Below are 20,183 nucleotides of genomic sequence, written 5' to 3'. Positions count from 1 at the left end.
TCTCTCTCTCTCTCTCAAAAGAGAGAGAGAGAGAGAGAGAGAGAGAGAGAGAGAGAGAGAGAGAGAGAGAGAGAGAGAGAGAGAGAGAGAGAGAGAGAGAGAGAGAGAGAGAGAGAGAGAGAGAGAGAGAGAGAGAGAGAGAGAGAGAGAGAGAGAGAGAGAGAGAGAGTTGGGTAGGATAGATGGAGGGAGGAAATGAAGAGAGACTGGGAAGGGGGGCAGGGAAGTGAGAGGGAGGGAAGGGGGAGGAGGGCATGGAAGGGAAAGGAAGGCATGGAAGGGAGTGGAGGGCATGGAAGGGAGAGGAGGGCAGGAAAGGGAGAGGGAGAGAATGGGAAGAGCGAGAACACACACACACACACACACACACACACACACACACACACACACACACACACACACACACACGATTTTAGATGGGATGGTACTGCACGGCCACAGCACTCATCACACCAGATGTGACGGCAAAACACACACACACACACACACACACACACACACACACACACACACACACACACACACACACACACACACACACACACACAGACACACACACACACACACACACACACACACACACAGGTACTGTATTTTGAGATAAGGGGGTAAAGTGGGAGAGAAAAAAAAGAAAAAAAATGTATTTTCAATACCTTGAGTTTTGCAATCCTCGAGTTTTAGTGCTATACTTTAGGAAGAAAGCAAGTGCAAAACTCAGGAAGGATGTGTGTGTGTGTGTGTGTGTGTGTGTGTGTGTGTGTGTGTGTGTGTGTGTGTGTGTGTGTGTGTGTGTGTGTGTGTGTGTGATAACTCAGGAAGGATGTGTGTGTGTGTGTGTGTGTGTGTGTGTGTGTGTGTGTGTGTGTGTGTGTGTGTGTGTGTGTGTGTGTGTGTGATATATATATATATATATATATATATATATATATATATATATATATATATATATATATATATATATATATATATATATATATATATATATATATATATATATATATATATATATATATATATATATATATATATCATATTTTTCCAAAAAATTTACGAGCATATCACATTGCATAGACTCTATGTGATAATACTCTGAACTCTCAAGTCAACTTGAAATTGTAAAACAGAATATCTTATGGATACTCCTGAATTCATTTTATCCATAAGGAGCCAAAGAAAATCTGCTTTGGATTTAAATCAAAGAACTAATAACAATGTATAATAAGTATGAGGTGTACCTTACACTCTATGGTTTTCCCTTTGCCATCGGTGAGCCTTCCTTCATCAAACAGCTGCAGAAGGATAGTGAGCACATCTGGGTGTGCCTTTTCCACCTCATCAAACAGCACTACAGCATTAGGGAAAGCCTTCAACTTCTTGGTTAGCTGCCCACCATCATCATGTCCAATGTAGCCAGGAGGAGACCCAATGAACTTGGCCACTTCATGCTTCTGTTGGTATTCAGACATGTCCATCCTGATGAAGCTATCCCTCTTTCCTTTGTGGAGATATTCAGCCACCTGTTTGGCCAGCTCTGTCTTACCAATGCCAGAGGAGCCCAGAAAGAGGAACACAAGTGGGTGCTCTTCATCATACCAGCCATTCTCCTTGCGACGAATTGCTCCACACACAGTGGCTATAGCCCCTTCCTGCCCAATGATGCGCTGTTTGATCCTCTGTTCCAGTGGGAACTTTCTTCTCTCTTCCATATCTCGCTGCTGCTGCTTTTGCTGATACTTCTCAGAATATTTCTGCATCATTGTCCTCATGCCTATGTCCTTGGCATAATCTTCTGGCTTGAAGTGGTACTCGTTCACCAACATGGGGTTAGCACCAGCCTCAAGGAGGTAGCCAACACTTTCCTGGTCATGAGCCAGCACAGCATAATGCAAGGCTGTGCACCCTCGGAACATCTGGTTGTGGTTGAGCAGTGTACTAAACTCACCTTCCCGAGTGGCCTCCACATTCACTGGGGATGTTCTGTTCTCACGAGCAACCTAGTAGTGTGAAGAAGAATTATTCAGATCTTTTATCTATGTAGGTACAAGTCAAACCCAATTTTGTACATTTCCATAACCTTCTATCCAAGATCTTTGGGACTATACTTTTTTCTATTTCAGAGAAGTAAATTTTTATGTAAGTATTATTACTTACAAGATTACAAATTTTTTTGTTTCTCAGTAAAACAAAGTTACAGTTCAACCATATGCTAGCTCAATGTGACATAATATCAATGAGTGCATTCACTAGCAGGGTATGAGACAGTACATAGTGAGTAGTGTTTCCTGTGCTACAATACTGATGGCCAATAAATGGTCATCACTATTGCTATAGATTTGGCAAAAACATTAACAGGAACAAAGCTTCACATGCAGTCTCAAATGACCATTCTCTGAAGTAGTTTTTTTTTTTTTTTATGTATGAGGGACACTGGCCAAGGGAAAAAAAAAAAAAAAGGTGAGATGCCAGTCACAGAACAGGGTCCAAAGCAGTAGTCGAAAAATGGAGGACAAGTGTCTTGAAACCTCCCTCTTGAAGGAATTCAAGTCATAGGAAGGTGGAATTACAGAAACTGGCAAAGAATTCCAGAGTTTACCAGTGAAAGGGATGAATGATTGAGCTGACTGGCATCTAGCCAAAAATGTCTTCAATAACTTTGCTTCTTCTTCTTTCCCTCCTCTATTTCAACCAGATGGCACCACTGCTATCACATCTATTTCTAAAGCTGAACTCTTCGCTCAAACCTTTGCTAAAAACTCTGCCTTGGACGATTCTGGGCTTGTTCCTCCCTCTCCTCCACCCTCTGACTACTTCATGCCACGTATTAAAATTCTTCGCAATGATGTTTTCCATGCCCTCACTGGCCTAAACCCTTGGAAGGCTTATGGTCCTGATGGGGTCCCTCCTATTGTTCTCTGAAACTATGCCTCTGTGCTTGCACAATGCCTAGTCAAACTCTTTCAGCTCTGTCTGTCAACATCTACCTTTCCTTCTTGCTAGAAGTTTGCCTACATTCAACCTGTTCCTAAAAAGGGTGACCGTTCTAATCCCTCAAACTACCGTCCTATTGCTTTAATTTCCTGCCTATCTAAAGTTTTTTAATCTATCCTCAACAGGAAGATTCTTAAACATCTATCACTTCACACCCTTCTATCTGATCGCCAGTATGGGTTCCGTCAAGGCCGCTCTACTGGTGATCTTCTGGCTTTCCTTACTGAGTCTTGGTCATCCTCTTTTAGAGATTTTGGTGAAACTTTTGCTGTTGCCTTGGACATATCAAAAGCTTTTGATAGAGTCTGGCACAAAGCTTTGATTTCCAAACTACCCTCCTACGGTTTCTATCCTTCTCTCTATAACTTCATCTCAAGTTTCCTTTCTGACCGTTCTATTGCTGCTGTGGTAGACGGTCACTGTCCTTCTCCTAAATCTGTTAACAGTGGTGTTCCTCAGGGTTCTGTCCTGTCACCCACTCTCTTCTTATTATTCATTAATGATCTTCTAAACCAAACTTCTTGTCCTATCCACTCCTAGGCTGATGATACCACCCTGCACTTTTTCACGTCTTTTCATAGACGTCCAACCCTTCAGGAGGTAAACATATCACGCAGGAAAGCCACAGAACACTTGACTTCTGATCTTTCTAAAATTTCTGATTGGGGCAGAGCAAACTTGGTATTGTTCAATGCCTCAAAAACTCAATTCTTCCATCTATCAACTCGACACAACCTTCCAGACAACTATCCCCTCTTCTTCAATGACACTCAACTGTCCCCCTCTTCTACACTGAACAGCCTTGGTCTGTCCTTTACTTATAATCTGAACTGGAAACTTCACATCTCATCTCTAGCTAAAACAGCTTCTATGAAGTTAGGTGTTCTGAGACGTCTCCACCAGTTTTTCTCACCCCCCAGCTGCTAACTCTGTACAAGGGCCTTATCCGTCCATGTATGGAGTATGCTTCACATGTCTGGGGAGGTTCCACTCATACTACTCTTCTAGACAGGGTGGAATCAAAAGCTTTTCGTCTCATCAACTCCCCTCCTCTAACTGACTGTCTTCAGCCTCTCTCTCACTGCCGCAATGTTGCATACCTAGCTGTCTTCTACCGCTATTTTCATGCTAACTGCTCTTCTGATCTTGCTAACTGCATGCCTCCCCTCCTTCTGCGGCCTTGCTGCACAAGACTTTCTCCTTTCTCTCACCCCTATTCTGTCCACCTCTCTAACGCAAGAGTTAACCAGTATTCTCAATCATTCATCCCTTTCTCTGGTAAACTCTGGAACTCCCTGCCTGCTTCTGTATTTCCACCTTCCAATGACTTGAATTCCTTCAAGAGGGAGTTAGCAAGATCAGAAGAGCAATTACTATGAAAGAAGAGTGGTATGAGTGGAACCCCGCCAGACATGTGAAGCATACTCCATACATGGACGGATAAGGCCCTTGTACAGAGTTAGCAGCTGGAAGAGTGAGAAAAACTAGCGGACACATCTAAGAATGCCTAACTTCATGGAAGCTGTTTTAGCTAGAGATGAGATGTGAAGTTTCCAGTTTGGATTATAAGTGAAGGACAGACCGAGGATGTTCAGTGTAGAAGAGCGGGACAGTTGAGTGTCACTGAAGAAGAGTGGATAGTTGTTTGGAAGGTTGTGTTGAGTTGATAGATGGAGGAATTGAGTTTTTGAGGCATTGAAGAATGCCAAGTTTGCTCTGCCCCAATCAGAAGTTTTAGAAAGATCAGAAGTCAGGCATCCTGTGGCTTCCCTGTGTGAAACGTTTACTTCCTGAAGGGTTGGACATCTATGAAAAGATGTGAAAAGTGCAGGTTGGTATCATCAGCGTAGGAGTGGATAGGACAAGAAGTTTGGTTTAGAGAGGGTTTAGTTTGGTTTGGTTTAGTTTGGGTGACAGGACAGAACCCTGAGGAACACCACTGTTAATAGATTTAGAAGAACAGCAATCATCTACCACAGCAGCAATAGAACAGTCTGAAAGGAAACATGAGATTAAGTTACAGAGAGAAGGGTAGAAGCTGTAGGAAGGTAGTTTGGAAATCAAAGCTTTGTACCAGACTCTATCAAAACCTTTAGATATGCCTAAGGGAACAGTAAAAGTTTCACCAAATTCTCTAAAAGAGGATGACTAAGACTCAGTAAGGAAAGCCAGATCACTAATAGAGCAGCCTTAATGGAACCCATACTGGCAATCAAATAGAAGGTTGTGAAGTGATAGATGTTTAAGAATCTTCCTGTTAAGGATAGTTTCAAAAACTTTAGTTAGATAGGAAATTAAAGCAATAGGATGGTAGTTTGAGGAATTAGAACAGTCACCCTTTTTAAGAATAGGCTGAATGTAGGCAAACTTCCAGCAAGAAGGAAAGGTAGATGTTGACAGACAGAGTTGAAAGAGTTTGACTAGGCAAGGTGCAAGCATGAAGGCACATTTTCTGAGAACAATAAGAATGGCCCCATCAGGTCCATAAGCCTTCTTAGGGTTAAGGCCAGCAAGGGCATGGAAAATATTGTGAAGAATTTTAATAGGTAGCAAGAAGTAGTTAGAGGGTGGGGGAGAGGGAGGAACAAGCCCTGAATCATCCAAGGTAGTGTTTTTAGCAAAGGTTTGAGCAAAGAGTTCAGCTTTAGAGAATAGATGTGATAGCAGTGGTGCCATCTGGCTGAAATAAAGGAGGGAAAGAAGAAGCAAAGTTATTGGAGATATTTTTGGCTAGATGCCAGAAGTCACGAGGGGAGTTAGATCTTGAAAGATTTTAACATTTTCTGTTAATGAAGGAGTTTTTGGCTAGTTGGAGAACAGACTTGGCATAGTTCCAGGCATAAATACAAAGCGCACGAGATTCTGGTGATGGAAGGCTGAAGTACCTTTTGTGGGCCACCTCTCTATCATATATAGGATGAGAACAGGCTGTGTTAAACCAATCTATGGAAGGTTTAGGTCAGGAAAAAGAGTGAGGAATGTATGCCTCCATGCCAGACACTATCACCTCTGTTATGCGCTCGGCACACAGAGATGGGTCTCTGACACAGAAGCAGTAGTCATTCCAAGGAAAATCAGCAAAATACCTCCTCAGGTCCTCTAACTAGTAGAGGCAAAATGCCAGAGGCACCTCTGCTTAGGGGGATCCTGAAGAGGGATTGGAGAGTTAGGACAAGATACAGATATGAGATTGTGATTGGAGGAGTCCAACAGAAAAGAGAGGGTGACATCATAAACAGAAGGATTAGAGGTTAGGAAAAGGTCAAGAATGTTGGGTGTATCTTCAAGATGGTCAGGAATACAAGTAGGGTGTTGCACCAATTGCTCTAGGTTGTGGAGGATAGCAAAGTTGAAGGCTAGTTCAACAGGATGATCCGTGAAGGAAGAGGAAAGCCAAAGCTGGTGGTGAACACTGAAGTCTCCAAGAATAGAGATCTCCGCAAAAGGAAAGAGAGTCAGAATGTGCTCCACTCTGGAAGTTAAGTAGTGTCATGTTATTGGCCAAGTTTACCTTGAAAGGGAACATGTTTTCTTAGTGTCCCCTGTGTTCCGGTTACCTGCCTTTCGGACATTGTCCTTATTATTGGTTATAAGTCAGTGTAAGGCATATTTACTCATTTTATATCATGTAGCATTATTCTCTTCATAATTTAAGTTCTCTATATCTTTGTATGTATAAGGGAGGAAGTATAATTGAGGTGGAAATATGTTGAAATGCAGGGAGCTTGAGTGGGCAACAACACATTCCAAGGAGGGGAATGCAGAGTGCCTAGGGTCGTGAGGTAGAACGGAGGGGAGGCGTCTCTCAGGGAAGAATCTTGGTGTGGATTGGTGATGGAGTGAGTGTGTGGAGGTATTAGTGATGTAGCAGTATAACCTTGATATCCAGGATCAGGTTAGTGAGTCTTTTGTGGTACCAAGAGCTCTTGTCCGCTGAGATTCGGTTGGTGAATTGTGCCAGTGACACTGTTTGAGGGAGTCATAGGTCAAACTGGCAGTCATTTTGTGAGTGGAGGTTGTAGTGTTGACCTTGGAAGTTGGTATTGTGGTGTATTGGTGATTTTAGGGATGGTGTTATGGTGTTATAGGTGATCTTTGGCAATGATGGTGATGTCCTGTGAGGTTTGAGGAGGTGAAATACAGGAATTATTGTTTGGGGACACAGTGATGGCATCTGCGTAAATTCCTGTGGTTGAAGGAAATATTTCAGTGACTGGTGGAGGTGTAAATGGGTTCTGGTGTTGTGTGAAGTGACAAGAATGTCATGTATTAATGTGTACTACCTCATGTTGTTTGTGAATTATCATTAGTATTAATATATATGGTTGTAACATAGAATAATCGTGTTTTCTACTCCCCCAACATTGATCTGGTATTAGAGGTGATTCCAGGTGTGCTGCATCAAGGTAAAGGTAGAGTGAGAGGGTGTAATTCTGCCTATTTCGGATAGATCGGGTAGGCACTCGAAGTCTTTAAAAATCCAGATCTTTAAAACTTTCCGGGATCAGTGTAACATCCACTTTCTTGGAAAGATAACCGGGATTGTACGATCGTAAGTGAGTAAGCGATCGTAACAGTAGTCAAAGAATTTCTTATAGTCAGAGGAGTAATTAGGTGAGAGGTATACAACACAGATAAATTCAGTTTGAGAGTGACTGTACTCTTAGCTAGATGGTGGAAATCTCAGAAGACTTAAGAGCGTGGGCACAAGAGCAGGTTAAGTTGTTGCGCACATAAACGCAATGTGTTCATGGATACACAGTGGATGTACTCAATAGTAAATATGAATATATTCTATCTTACGTAATATGTACTGTACACATAACATAATCTGCAATCTTGCAGACAGACTTCTTGTCACACTTACCTGGAATATATTTGAAAAGTTATCTGGCAGGTTTGGGTCTGCTCCTTGGCTCAGCAGGAAATTGACAGCCTGTGATCGACTGTTGATGGCAGCAGCATGAATTGCTCTCCAACCATATGGATGTTGACAGTTGACATCAACTCCCTTTTTTATAAATTCCTGTGACATATCATATCTGTTAGACAAGTTATATACACTTACTTATAAATATGAAGATTAGGGTGTATATCATTATATATATATATATATATATATATATATATATATATATATATATATATATATATATATATATATATATATATATATATATATATATATATATATATATATATATATATATATATATATATATATATATATATAAAAAAACTTTAGAGGATGGAACATTATTTCAGTAATGACTGAATAACTACTGCTATGTCAATATGTCAAAAGTAGTATCATTAATATAGATTCAGGATTTACCTTATACTGAACATGATTTCTTTATTTTTCTGTTTGAGCAAGTTCTGAGAAGCTTAACTAAAAGAATTCTACATTTAGCGCTGGATATAACAGTGTTGCAAAAGATTCTTGTATAAGAATTTATCTCATACCACAATTATTTAGTAGATTTCAACAATCCTTATGAAAATATTATTTTTTTCTTTGGTATGTGTGAGGATATTTTTTGCAGAAACCTGTAAAAATATGATCTTTTAAGTTTTGTCACTATGTCAATCTCATATTTCTTTTAACAAAAATTACTCCAAAATAAAAGGAAAGATAGACCGTACCTGTATCATAAAAAAATAAAAAAAATAAAAAAATAAAATAAATAAATAAATAAATAAATAAATAAATAAATAAATAAATATATATATATATATATATATATATATATATATATATATATATATATATATATATATATATATATATATATATATATATATATATATATATATATATATATATATATGGTATTTCTTGATAAGAAGTCCGCCCCCCATTCCCCCCACTCACACGTGCTATTACAGCCCAAATTTTTTTACGTTTATGGCAAGGTCACTGAACTCTTCTCCATGAAATGTGAGTTTCATGCTTATATGTATCACAAACATGTTATCCAGATTAACCATATATATATATATATATATATATATATATATATATATATATATATATATATATATATATATATATATATATATATATATATATATATATATATATATATACATATATATATATATATATATATATATATATATAATCTAAACCTTTCCCAATTTTCTAGCCCTGTCAGGCTGATTTCCTATCCCTGTGAGGCAACAATTAACCTTGTAGGACTTCTATCTATGCAGGACAACCAACACTGCATGATTTAGGATACATCTGGGTTATCTATGCGTGAGGCTGCATGTCATAACTGCTATGGGGATAAATTATCTCCTTTTTTTTGCTCCACAAGCCAACTCACTTTTAACTCAAATTCTCTCCCACAATACATACATTTCCTTTCTTAAAAATATCAATGATTTTCAATAGTTTTCAAATCATCTTAATTCTTGATTAGAAAACTTTTGATATAATACTATTATGCAAAGTGCACTCTATGTACTGTAATGCTGCCATCATAAAGAGGGAAAGAGAGCTGAATTTGAAAAAAAATTATATCCTGCTCAAGGGGCCTATTCATACTAGAAAGGGCTGTCACTGACTACATTAAATTAATTGACAAGACACTCATTGGCAGAAAGAAAAAAAAATGTCATATACATCAACAACTACCACCTCAGTAATAAAGATTTGGAGGAAAGAGGTCAGTATATCCTGACTGTAGATCATTAAAGTAAAATATTCAAGCATAAATTTTAATAGATTTGTGGAAATAAACACAGCAACACTGAATATTTAGTTGTGTGAGAGGAGGACAATTAAAAAATACATAAAAATATAAAAAAAATCTGCTCACAAAATAAGAATAATATCCACAAATACAAAACAAATAACATTTGTGAATGACAGTTTTATTCCCTTGACAGCATGAAATAAATCCACACTACCATAGCATTCTTATGAACTTGAACAGAAATCAGCCCATCTTTGAAGACCACTTAAATTAATTAAATTACGGAAGATAGAAAAGAATACATTCATGTAAAGCAAGGAAATGTCATGCTCACCCACCTTCATTCTCTCAATGTTTCCCACCATGGCAGCCAGCAAGAACTCACGTTCGTTGAGCTGCTGAGGAGTCCCGTTCCAGCAGGCAGCGACCAGCAGGGCAAAGGAGAAGGGCAGGCCTCGCCACCCCTGCCCAGTGGTCCCCCCGTCATCCTTCTCTCCACGGTGTCCTTCCTCAGCTGCACCAATATAACTGTGCCGAGTATACGCATAATCAAAGTGAGGCACCTTAGGTAACGCGTCCAGGATGAAGCAAGTGTTGGCGTTTCCCTGCCATGTGACAGCAAGGAAAGACCGTATTCTCGAGGGTATTCTCCATTTCCCTCCCAATAATTCGTCTCTTAGCAGCGAATGCACCGAAGGTAGTCTTCTTCTGCTCTCGAAATTATAATTCGACAACCTGTTTATAGCCCTCAACACCTTTCGAACAAACATTGTATGATGCAATCGGTGTGTCGGCAGTCGTATTACGGCCGACCGCGGGGCCTTTCCGAATGTAAACAAAAGTGTCGGGTCAATCTTCACAGTGGGACTGCAGTGTGCTGCGGGAGTTGCTACTTTACTACATACCGCAACATGCGGTATGCGTGGGACAGAATGTGAAGATTTGAGAAACTTCCTGCCATGGAGGCCAGAATATGAAGAAAGAAGATTGCAACTACCATTTGGAAAACAAGAGGACATTATTGGGACATACCTGTTTGAAAATAAATATATTGAGAAATAAAAGGGAACCATACATACATTTGGTTAAAAAGAGAGAGAGAAAAAAAAAAGGAAGAGAAAGAGAAAACAGAAAACCCAGAAAGTGAAAAGGAACACGTGCCGTTTCAAAGGCAACACTTCCGCCGAACAATTTACTCTGCAGGACTGCATTGTGCGGCGGAAGTTGCGACCTTGCTTCACTCCATCGTTCGTTTATTTACTTATATGAATATTAACATCTGTAATTTCTTGCACACGCAAAGTCAATTTAATGAACTGGTAGATGATATTACATTCAACCAAACAGAATTATCAAATCCTCCGAAGTATCGTTAAATCTACTGAAATTATGAATGCCCAGATGTTCTTTTCAAGGCTTTTACCATTATTTGAAATTCTGAACGGTACTCAAGAATATTATTTTACAAAAGAATGCTGAATGGTAACTGAAATATATAATGGATAGCTTCAATGTCTTGAGAGAGAGAGAGAGAGAATCTTCATAACCTTGTTCTTTGTGCTGCTAATGATGCATCCTACAGTTAATATTGAAAGTATCTTACAGTATTAATGCATAAAATGAAGCTGACATAGGTATCAGTGAAATGCAGTTTCTTTCAGCTTTTTTGCTCGCCCTCAAATTTCATGTAGGATTATGTTCAGAAATTCCACTTAATAAGGTAACCATTCTTCGGTGGTACTCTTTGAATACCAATTTCTCTCTCTCTCTCTCTCTCTCTCTCTCTCTCTCTCTCTCTCTCTCTCTCTCTCTCTCTCTCTCTCTCTTCTTAATCTAACTTTATCAAGCTTGAATCCATTATTTCTTGTGCTATTCTGATCACTGATCATCATTTTGTTTCATTATATCCCTAATACTAATTAAAAACCTTTATCTGATTTATTAATTTTCAACATTAAGATAAGAAATATAAATTTTAAAGCTTCATTCTTCTTTGGCAAGGAATATTTCTCATCCCCTTTAGCTTTTTAGCCATTCTTCTATATACTGACTCCAACAGACCTGCATCCCTCCTGTAATACCAAAACTACACACATCATAATCTAGATGACATCTAACACCAAGTACAACTTACTCATGGAATTCTACTTTAAAAACTCTTAAGATGAATCCTAATACACAGTTTACTTTATCTCTGGCCTCTATGCATTGTTTTCTCTGAAGATCAGAGCTAACCTTAACTCCTATAAATCTTTTTCACCCTCTGATCTTACCAGAGCTTCATTCTTTATTGTGTACCTTTTATGCAAATATCCTCTACCTATGCTGAGTACCAAGCATTTGCTAACATTAAATTGCATTGTCATGTATCTGTCCATTTCTTCATCTTATCTAAGTCTATGTGCAGGGTGACTGCATGAGAATCCAGCCTAACTAATCTAGGCACCTATCTTCATGTCATCCACATATTTATTAACATAACTACTAATCTCATTATCTGAATCTAAATTGCTGGTCCACACTTGGATTTAGAGTCAATAACTGTGATTTTGTTGCCCATTACATAATTGTGATTCTATCCAGCCTAAAAGTTTCCCATCCACCCTTGTACCCTAACCCTGTTCAAGAGCCTTCAATGATGTGCCTAATTAAACACCTTGCTAATATCCAGATATATCATGTTGTAACTATTCCTGTTGTTTGATGCATCATTGTGTTTTTACTTATCAAGTTTGTGAAGTATGACTCTCTTCATGAAGGCATGCTGTAAATCCTTTATAAATCTATGCTTATTTCAATGATTTTTAATGTTCCTCACAATTAAAGATTCTGCAACTTAACTTACAGTTGAAGTGAGGCTATATAATAGGGATCTATTACATAAGCAAGAACTAGTGTTCAGTGGCTGGTGGATCTGAGACAATCTGAAATCCAGAACAAATGCCAATGAACCAGCTGTCACCTCATATTATGGTGAGCCAAGGCTCACCATGAGCAGGGCACCAAATTTTTTTCTTCATTGCCCACAAAAAATCTCATATATTCAGAATATAGCAGTCGAAGGGCAGTTGGTATAAGAAAGGTAAAACAAGAAAACTACATGATTGTGTAGCATCTCACAAACTCCTCATTAGCACATGTCATAAGTTTTAACAATATATCTCTGTTGTACTCCCTATGCCCTCACTGATCAGTTCTTTTGGTAGACTGTGCTTTCTCTTAACTCTCATTCTAATTTTAATTCTGTTACAACAGACATTAAGTAGGAGATAGGATTTTTAACTCTCTCATACATAAGATGCACATGTACATCAAAATGGCTTCATATAAAACTGCATCAGTGCATAAGTACATAAAAAAATGTATTTGACAGCCCATGACTTACATTTTTCTTTCTTTTTTTTTTTTTATGTAGGTGGGACATCAGCCAAGAGCAACAAATATCCAATAAAAAAAAGAGGCCCACTAAGATGCCACTCCCCAAATAGGATCCAAAACGGCAGTCAAAAATTGAAGGATAAGTGTCTTGAAACCTCCCTCTTGAAGGAATTCAAGCCATAGGAAGTGGAAATACAGAAGCAGACAGGAAGTTCCAGAGTTTACCAGAGAAAGGGATGAATGATTGAGAATACTGGTTAACTTTTGCATTAGAGAGGTTGACAGAATAGGGGTGAGAGAAAGAAGAAAGTCTTGTGCAGTGAGGCCATGGGAGGAGGAGAGGCATGCAGTTAGCGTGAAAATATCATAATCTGAGATGTATGCTGACTTCAGTTTTCCTTCATTTTCTTGAGATCTAATTGACATATCACAATAAAATAGTGCCATTGTAAAGCCCATAAAAAGGTGGTTTAGGTGATGTACAGTGCACAGAATGCTTGTGGGAAAAGTTCTGAGCTCTGAGGTAGTGAACTTTCTTTTTTTTTTTCTTTTTTTGAGAGGAAATTTAAGTGAATTACTTAAAAAAATTATATAATCATTATAAAGATAATTTCCTTGTGAATCTATGATATATAATATGTATTTATAAAGTTTTAAAGGAAAGAAAACTGCTTCTAAATTAAAGTTTTGCAAGGTAAACAGAGGCCACAAATGACTACCAACAGAAGAGGTATTAGAAAGAAAACAAACTTACTGGTGCATGAGAGTTAAAACTTAATCAACCACCTGTTCCTCAGAATTCCAAGTAAGTGGCCACAACAGTCTACACTTGTTTGTTCCTCCTCTTCTCAGTAAACTCAAGTAATCTTAGCTTTTCACTGTACTTCTCTAATTGTTTTTCCATCTTCAAGCCTGCATTCCTCTTGATTGTAGCATCTTTGCATGTATCCTGTTTTTTTGTTGCATATGGCCCACACATTCCTACCATTGCTACTTATCTAGATAGTAAAAATAAACTCACACATGTTAAGTATTGTATATGAATTTCCATGTACAGTTCCCAAGCCTGAACATGTAAATTCCTCATGTGGTTAAACCACTTGTTAACCACAACACTAGTCATGCTGGCTTGCATGCAAGAGAGGGAGAAGAAATGTGGAAATGTGGATAAGCCACTAGTTAGCCACAACACTAGTCACACCAGCTTGCATGCAAGAGAGGGGAAGAGGATGGCATCAATGGTGCTACCACATTGCAAAAGAAAAAAAGAAAGAAAAAAAAACACAAACAAAACACATAAATGAGAAGTGTCTCACTACAGCGGGGGATGTGATGGCACTGCACAGTCGCAGTACTACATCATACCAAATGTGCAGGCAAAACACACACACACACACACACACACACATCCAGTGATATATTAGAGATGAAAAAGAGAGTGATGGAAAGAGAAAATAAAACAAAGAACTGAGAGAAGAGGTGACAAAAATGATGAACTTGAACAAGAAGTACTGTGAAGAAATTAAGAAACTCAAGGAAGAGAACAAAGAGTTAAAGAAAATTTTGCAAGAGAGAGAGGTTAGGGTTTGGAGAAGTGAAGGAGTTAGTGACAGAGGAAGTCAAAAGTTGGAAAGAAGAGAGAGAACAACAAAAAAAAAAAGTGGACATGGAGGAGAAAATAAGGCAACAGCAATAGGAACACAATAAGGATATGAAAAAGGAAGTTATTAAAATAATAAAGGAAAAAAAGTAATCTTGTGAAAGACATGATACAGAGAAAGATGTCTGCAGTAGTATTTGGGGTTAAGGAGAAGAACCTGCCCAGGAAAATAGCTAGAGAGAAAGAAGTGGAAAGGGTAAAGGAAATTATAGCAGAAGTGGCAGAGGAAGGAGAGGGGATAATTGAACAAATTGAAGAGGTTTACAGGATCGGAAAGTATGATGAAAATGGAACAAGACCAATGAAAATAAGATTCATGTCACAAACAGCAGCAGAACATGTCTTTCAAAGAACAGGAAAATTGGCAAAAGTAGAAGGAATGAAAGAAATATAGATAAAAAGAGACATGAACAAAGAAGAGAGAAGTAAACTGAAAAAATTGAGAGTAAAGGCCCAGTCAAAAAACAGGGAGAAAACACAAGAACAAGCAAAAATATTCACCCGGAAAGTTGTAGACAAGAAAGTGAGGAAATATTAACACAAAGATGCCACACAATATCACCAAGCATAAGATTAAAGATTATGTATACTAACATAGATAGCTTGGCGTTGAGCCTATTGGAACTTAAACACTACTTAAAGAACAATAAATCAGATATGGTATGTTTAACAGAAATTAAATTAAAAGAGGAAATAAAGTTGGGATTTGCAAAGGAAGGATATAGCACATGGAGGAGAGACAGAAAAGGAAAGGGAGGAGGAGTGATGATATTAGTAAAAGAGGATATTGTTGTTGGGGAAGTGGAATATAATGATGGAATGGTAGAAACATTGAGTGTGGTGATTAAGATCAAAGAAAGTGAAAAAAGGAAAATCATTGTGACATACATTCCACCAAAAACTAATGCATGGGAGACCAATAAATTTAAAACCATGCAACTAGAAACAAGAAATAGTATAGAGGAAATGATAAGGAAAAGTAACAAAGTGCTCTTAGTAGGCAACTTCAACACTAAAGGAATTTAATTAACTGGGAGGAAATGGAAGTGAAAGAAAATGTCAGGTCATGAATACAATGAGACAGTGGGTGAATGAGCCTACAAGATGCAGAGGAGAAGAGGAACCATCCCAGTTAGACTTGGTGTTTACAAAACCCCCAGAAAGTAGACTAAGTATACATTGTCTGAGTCCATTGGGAAGAAGCAATCATGTGATAATAGAAATAGTACCACAGGAAAGAACAATACAGAAATGGGAGACAGAATTATGCTAAAGAAAACTTTGCAGAACTTAATAAAGTATATGGAAAAATGAACTGGAAAGAACTATATGAAGGTAAAGTATTGTAAAAAAAAAATATGAGATATTTTTGAGCAAGTATACAGAGGGGATGCAACAGTTTGTTATAAAGTGAAAATTAGGAAGCATTAATGGTATAATACCAGATGTGTAGAAGCAAAAAAAGAAAAAGGACAGGGCATGAAAGGAAATCATGAGACAACTTAACAGAAATCCTAGGGAAATAAATATAGTAAAATAAGAAGAGAAGAAGAAAGAAACTTTAAAAGTGACATAGTAAGAAAATGCAAGGAAGAACCCAAACTCTTCTACAGATACATAAATGGGAAAATGAAACATATGGATGGCATAAACAAGTTAAAAAGGGAAGGAAAAAATATGAAACTACTGAGGAGATGAGTGAACTAATGAACGAGAGTTTTCAAATTGTGTTTACAAAGGAAACCAAATTTGTGCCACCAAAAGTGGTATCACAGAATGAGGGAATACAGGAGATACAAGTAAAGAGAAAAGAAATCAAGAAACTGCTGAAACAGTTGGATGTTAGAAAACCTATGGAACCAGATCAAGTAAATGGATGGATAATAAAAGAATGCAGAGAACAAATGGAAGAACCCACATGGGATATAATTAACAGCTCATTGAGACAAGGAAAAGTACCAAGGGAATGGAAAAGAGTTAACATAGTGCTAATATACAAAGGGGGAAATAAAATGGAACCATTAAATTATAGACTAGTGTCACTAACAAGTACTGTAAGCTGTCACATCTATCTCTAAAGCTGAACTCTTCACTCAAACCTTTGTTAAAAAACTCTACCTTGGACAAATCATGGCTTGTTCTTCCCTCTCCTCCACCCTCTGACTACTTCATGCTACCTATTAAAATTCTTCGCAACGATGTTTTTCATGCTCTCGTTGTCCTAAACCCTCAGAAGGCTTATGGACCTTATGGGGTCCCTCCTATTGTTCTCCGAAACTGTGCCTCTGTGCTTGCACTTTGCCTAGTCGAACTCTTTCAGCTCTGTTTGTCAACATCTGCGTTTCCTTCTTGCTGGAAGTTTGCCTACACTCAATCTGTTCCTAAAAAGGGTGACCATTCTAATCCCTCAAACTACCATCCTATTACTTTAATTTCCTACCTATCTAAAGATTCTTAAACATCTGTCACTTCACAACTTTTTATTTGATCTCCAGTATGGGTTCCATCAAGGCTGCTCTCCTTACTGAGTCTTGGTCATCCTCTTTTAGAGATTTTGGTGAAACTCTTGCTGTTGCATTGGATATATCAAAAGCTTTTGATAGAGTCTGGCACAAAGCTTTGATTTCCAAACTACCCTCCTATGGCTTCTATCTTTCTCTCTGTAACTTCAGCTCAAGTTTCCTTTCTGACCGTTCTATTGGTGTTGTGGTAGATGGTCACTGTTCTTCTCCTAAATCTATTAACAGTGGTGTTCCTCAGGGTTCTGTTCTGTCACCCACTCTCTTCTTATTATTCATCAATGAATTATTGTCCTATCCACTCCTGCGCTGATGATACCCTGCACTTTTCCACATCTTTTCGTAGACCTCCAACACTTCAGGAAGTAAACATTTCACGGAGGGAAGCCATAGAACGCCTGACTTCTGATCTTTCTGAAATTTCTGATTGGGGCAGAGCAAACTTGGTATTGTTCAGTGCCTCAAAACTCAATTCCTTCATCTATCAACTCGGCACAGCCTTCCAGACAACAATCCCCTCTTCTTCAATGACACTCAACTGTCCCCCTCTTCTACACTGAACATCCTCGGTCTGTCCTTTACTTATAATCTGAACTGGAAACTTCACATCTCATTTCTAGCTAAAAACAACTTCTATGAAGTTAGGTGTTCTGAGACGTCTCCGCCAGTTTTTCTCACTCCCCCAGCTGCTTACTCTGTACAAGGGCCTTATCTGTCCATGTATAGAATATGCCTCCCATGTCTGGGAGGGTTCCACTCATACCACTCTCTTAGACAGGGTGGAATCAAAAGCTTTTCATCTCATCAACTCCTCTCCTCTAACTGACTGTCTTCAGCCTCTCTCTCATTGCCACAATGTTGCATCTCTAGCTGTCTTCTACTGCTATTTTCATGCTAACTGCTCTTCTGATCTTGCTAACTGCATGCCTCCCCTCTTCCCACAGGCTCGCTGCACAAGACTTTATTCTTTCTCTCATCCTTATTCTGTCCACCTCTCTAATGCAAGAGTTAACCAGTATTCTCAATCATTCATCTCTTTCTCTGGTAAACTCTGGAACTCCCTGCCTGCTTCTGTATTTCTATGACTTGAATTCCTTCAAGAGGGAGGTTTCAAAACACTTATCCTTTAATTTTTGACTACCACTTTGAACCCTTTTCTGGGACTGGCATCTCAGTGGGTTTTTCTTTTTATTGGATTTTTGTTGCCCTTGGCCAGTGTCCCTCCTACATAAAAAGAAAAAAATAAATAAATAACAAGCTTTGGGAAACAGTAATTAAAGACAGATGGGTGGAATATCAAGAAAATGAAAAGATAATTACAGAAAAGCAATTGGGATTCAGGAAAGGGAGATCCTGTGTCACAAATCTACTGAGCTCCTGTATGAGAGTAATAGATGGAGTGCAAGAGAATGACAAATGGGTTGATGTGGTATACCTGGATCTCAAAAAAGCATTTGAAGTTCCCTACAAAAGCCTTATGTGGAAGCTAAAGAATGGAGGAGGAATAAAAGGAGCAACATTGACATGGATGGAAGATTATTTACAAGGGAGGCAAATGAGAACAGTAATCAGAGGCAAATCAGAGGTATATGGACAAAATACATGCATGGAGGCAAATATGGAAACTAGAATTTAATGCCTGAAAATGCCACGTGTTGGAAATAGGAAAGAGTGAAGAGACCTTTATAGAAGTACAAAATGGGAAGAGGAATACTAATGGAAAGTAATGAAGAAAAAGATTTGTGAGTTATGATTAAGGACACATTATCACCTGAAAGGCACATAAATGGAATACTCAGCTCTACATATAGCTTATTGATAAACATTAGGATGGCGTTTAACTATTTAAATAAAGAAATGATGAAGAAAATTATAACAAGCATGATACAATCTAAATTTGAATAGGCAGCAGTAGTTTTGGCTCCATGTAGAAAAAAGATATATCAAAACTGGAAAGAATACAGAGGATAGCAACAAAGATGGTACCAGAATTGAAAGACTTACGCTATGAGAAAAGACTTGAAGAGATGGGATTACCAACACTACTAGGGAGAAGAGAAAGAGGAGACCTTATGTACAATTTTGTAATTTGTACATGGGCATGTACAAATTAGTAAACAATATAGAAAGAATAGACAGAAATGACTTGGCACCATAGATGGAGGGAGAGAGGCAGATGAGGGGATGGAAAGAAAATAAAGAAGAGTGGATGTTAATGCAACACCAAAAAGTACAGCTTCCTGTATAGAACTATTGAAATCTGGAATAATTTTAAGGAAGAGGTGGTTGTAGCAAACAGTGTACATATGTTTAAAGAGAAACTAGATAAATATGGGTATGGAGACAAGATAAAATGAGCTTTGACTTGTGCCCTGTACAATACAATAGTAAATACAACTAGGTAAACACACACACACACACACACACACACACACACACACACACACAGTTTTAGATGTACTGGTGCTGCATGGGCAGTGCTGTCACACCAGATGTGAGAACAAAACACACACACACACACACACACACAGTTTTTGGTTGTGATGGCACTGCATGGGTGAAGTGCTGCATCATACCAGATGTGAGGACAAAATATGCACACACACACACACAGTTTCAGATGCAATGACACAGCACTGCTTCACGTTGTATACGAGGATAAAACACACATTTCTGGGCCATGCTGCCAGAATGAATAAGTGTTTTTTTTGTGTTTTCAATAGCCTGAGTTTTGCAGTCCTCTAGTTTAACGTCATGGGTTCAGAAGAAAGCAAGCATAAAACTCAAGAGGATACTGTATTCTCTTTTTTGCCATCTCTTACGCAGTGTTGATGTAACTAAGTTAGCACAATTATGGAATTGTGTGTGTATGTTTTCAACATTTATAGCAAAGATAAAGGAATTAAATGATGAGTGCCAGGTCAAATATACTTA

The 20,183-nt window shown here is 38.2% G+C and overlaps 1 protein-coding gene across 3 annotated transcripts in view; it reads right to left on the bottom strand.

Annotated features, from left to right (window-relative positions):
• The window catches only part of LOC135104238 (mitochondrial disaggregase-like), a 29,840-nt gene extending 19,184 nt beyond the window's left edge, over nt 1-10,656 (bottom strand). For all 3 annotated transcript variants that reach the window (XR_010270343.1, XR_010270344.1, XM_064011406.1), the window contains exons 1-3: nt 10,031-10,656; nt 7,856-8,014; nt 1,236-1,994 (exon numbers count right to left, since the gene is read on the bottom strand). Coding sequence is in view for 1 of the 3 variants with exons in the window: in XM_064011406.1 (XP_063867476.1) it covers nt 1,236-1,994; nt 7,856-8,014; nt 10,031-10,462 (1,350 nt within the window). In the remaining 2 variants the exon portion in view is untranslated. The remainder of the gene's footprint in view (nt 1-1,235; nt 1,995-7,855; nt 8,015-10,030) is intronic.
• Between the last annotated feature and the right edge of the window lie 9,527 nt (nt 10,657-20,183).

This window comes from Scylla paramamosain, chromosome 10 (assembly GCF_035594125.1).
Source record: "Scylla paramamosain isolate STU-SP2022 chromosome 10, ASM3559412v1, whole genome shotgun sequence".
NCBI lineage: Eukaryota > Metazoa > Arthropoda > Malacostraca > Decapoda > Portunidae > Scylla > Scylla paramamosain.
The sequence above is the reverse complement of the archived record's forward strand: the minus strand, read 5'-3'. Positions and strand labels throughout refer to the sequence as shown.